The sequence below is a fragment of the Atta cephalotes genome (assembly GCF_000143395.1).
Source record: "Atta cephalotes unplaced genomic scaffold scaffold00003, whole genome shotgun sequence".
NCBI classification, from domain to species: domain Eukaryota; kingdom Metazoa; phylum Arthropoda; class Insecta; order Hymenoptera; family Formicidae; genus Atta; species Atta cephalotes.
Window position 1 is genome coordinate 8,125,610 of NW_012130067.1, and position 2,928 is coordinate 8,128,537.

Below are 2,928 nucleotides of genomic sequence, written 5' to 3' on the forward strand. Positions count from 1 at the left end.
CATTAACTCATCCAACCCTGTTTAAATGTAATTTAGATTCAATTTCAAAGTAAATTTTCATAGAAAGAGGGCTTATAAAATCAAATATGCATTAAAATAAAATATTATGTTGTCTCTGAGAAGACTCAAAAGTGAACCGAAACATGTAAGCGCGCTTTAGTAAATAAAGAAGTTTCATACTTCTTTAATAAATGTATTATTTGCGACGTCTTCTGCGCTTGACTCCTAGCCTGCCCGTATCCTTTCTTTGATTTATAAGAAATCTTAGTTAGTTTGATTTGTTATACGAAAATAAAATATGTTATATGATTTTAAACATAATTACATCAGTCTAGTTAGTTTATTAGTATCCCTATATTCAATCAATTTATTTATAAATACATTCCTGTTATATGTTTTTAATTAAAAAATTAATTTTTCCCATATAATCCAATTTTTTTCAAAATTCAAAAAACCTCCTGGGTTTTTTGGGGACGGATAAAATAATGCCAATCATGGTATCTATACACACACACACACACACACACGTACTCACATATATATCGAGAGGGACATAAGATGATACCATTGGTTTGATCTTAGGTAGGACAAGGTCACTTTAAATTTTTTAAATGAAATTATCTATTTTTCATTACATATTCTTGTAGCTTATCTTTTCATTTTTATGTACAAATGAATTTTTAGTGCAAAAATGAAAATAAGAACAATCTCCAATGACTTTGATCTCGACAAATGTTATCTAGGTCATAATCTTAAACAACATTCAGGTTTTAGCAGTTAGTTGGACTCCTTGAGTAATGCTAATACCGGCGATGCTATAACTTGCAAGCCTTATAATTCGAGAAGTACTTAATGAAAATGAACTTATAGTTATATTTTGGAAAGCTCTCAAAGTAAGCTACAAGAATATATAATGAAAAATGAAAGATTCCATTAAAAAAATTCGAAGTGACCTTGCCCTGACTTTGATAATGCCACCCAAAGTCAAACCAATCACCTTATGTCCCCCTCGAAATCACAAAACTTTTGTCTGAAATATTTTTCTGTAAAATGTACTATTCAAGAGAAATTTGAGATTGTTATTTAAAATGGGACACCCATATATATATATATATATGACAGTATATTAAAAGTACAATCACAATGCTACCTACACCGAGATTTTCTATCCTGGCTTGTGTGTCCTGCCACATTGCTGCTACTGCATAATTTCTGATAGCTTTTCCATCCTTCTCATCTGCCATGTAGCGAATCATTATCATCCAGACATGAAGCTCTGTCACCAGAAACCAAGTGAAGAATGTATCTGGCATATTAAAATCTACAAAAAAACATGTTTAAAATGTATGCAAGAGTTAGAATTACAACACTTATAATAGAGAACTTACATTTAAAGAAGAAAGGATAATCCACTTGACTAACTACATGTTCGTATACCTCATAACCCATATCCATATTTCTCTGTAATAATATTCAATTAACATTGATAACTTTGAATATATGGATTTAAAAAGACTGCTTTTACAGATGTAAAAGTACAAATGCTCTCATTTCACCACTCAAGGTTGAATGGCAATGAAAAACTTTTAATTACATATTTCTGGACGTCTAGAATACCAGTTTTTTTCAGTATTCTTGCAAAAAATCCTATCTTTGGTTGTAAAGTTTCCGTAGACGTACGGTGCTTGGATATTATGTGGACATCCCTAGGCATTGGTGGCTGCATCTTCGAAATTGTGGATAACAGCCTGATGATACTAAGATCCCTATGTATATGTATTACTCTCTGGTTCATTAATAACGCGTTCTGAAACAAGTGTTTGTTAATGGAATCGCATTGTGCGATTATAACTTCAAGGAAATGATTCTGGTTCATGTCTACTTCTACTATTGTAGATTGACTTTAATCTCAGTCTAATATTAAAAATTAACGAATACAGTGCAATGAGCCAGACACGATGTCAGTTCAATATTGACTCAACGTACTAATAATAAAATTATGATCCATTAAAATTGTATCAAACGTTTCAATTTATATTAAATCATTCTCGATAAAACTTGTACGAATATATATGTAGATATATGTTGTCGAACGAATGCTTCAATAATAGTTCCAAACTATAAACAGAAATTGTCAGTTTAATACATTTTTTCTTTTCCTTTTATAAAAATTAGAAAAAGAGTAATATATATTAAGATAAATCAAGATTCAAATTCTCAATCTACATTAAATAAGCATAAAAATAGATACATTAGAAATAGACATTAGAAGATATTTGGAGGTTATGTTGACAGTCAGTTCGATAAGGGTAGCGATCGTGTAACTTTTTTCCTACGGCGGAAACGTGAAAAGCGAAAATTTTTTATATACATAGTGCGACGTATGTACACTCCCCCTCCCCCCCCACATACACACATATACACACACACAATGTTTCACTTTTCTTGTTTTCGCTCTAGAGAAAAGTTACACGATCGCTATTCAAATGACAGGTACCTTCGATGAGGGAAACAAACGAGCGCATCGTGCGACAGACATGTTGCTGCAAATAAATCTTTTCAAACGTTTTCGGAAGCGAAAGATGACGATGGCAGCTTCTTCTTCAGAAAAAAGAGCGCTCGCCGGGCTCGCCGATGAATTGATGACGATTCCGGCTAAGGAAGCGAGTCACGACAGCAATGATCATGCACAGACATGAAAGTTTCATTGAACGGCGAGTGAACGAACTTTTTTGTAGTGATAGCAGAGAGAAACCTGAGAGAAAATATGACGATTCAAAATTAATGCACTATAATATAGGCATTCGCATCCGCCATTTTTAGTCTTTTCCTCACTCTTTGTTCTCTCTTCAATCTTCTTTCAATCTCAGTGGCGGAGTGGAGAGAGAGAGAGAGAGAGAGAGAGAGAGAGAGAGAGAGAGAGAGAGA

The 2,928-nt window shown here is 33.0% G+C and overlaps 1 protein-coding gene across 1 annotated transcript in view; it reads right to left on the reverse strand.

The window, feature by feature from the left end:
- The window catches only part of LOC105625800 (ubiquinol-cytochrome-c reductase complex assembly factor 1), a gene marked incomplete at its 5' end in the record, with an annotated part of 14,149 nt that overhangs the window by 3,058 nt on the left and 8,163 nt on the right, over positions 1-2,928 (reverse strand). The window contains 3 exons of the mRNA XM_012207115.1: positions 1,155-1,321; positions 1,389-1,461; positions 1,595-1,807. Of these exons, the coding sequence (XP_012062505.1) occupies positions 1,155-1,321; positions 1,389-1,461; positions 1,595-1,807 (453 nt within the window). The remainder of the gene's footprint in view (positions 1-1,154; positions 1,322-1,388; positions 1,462-1,594; positions 1,808-2,928) is intronic.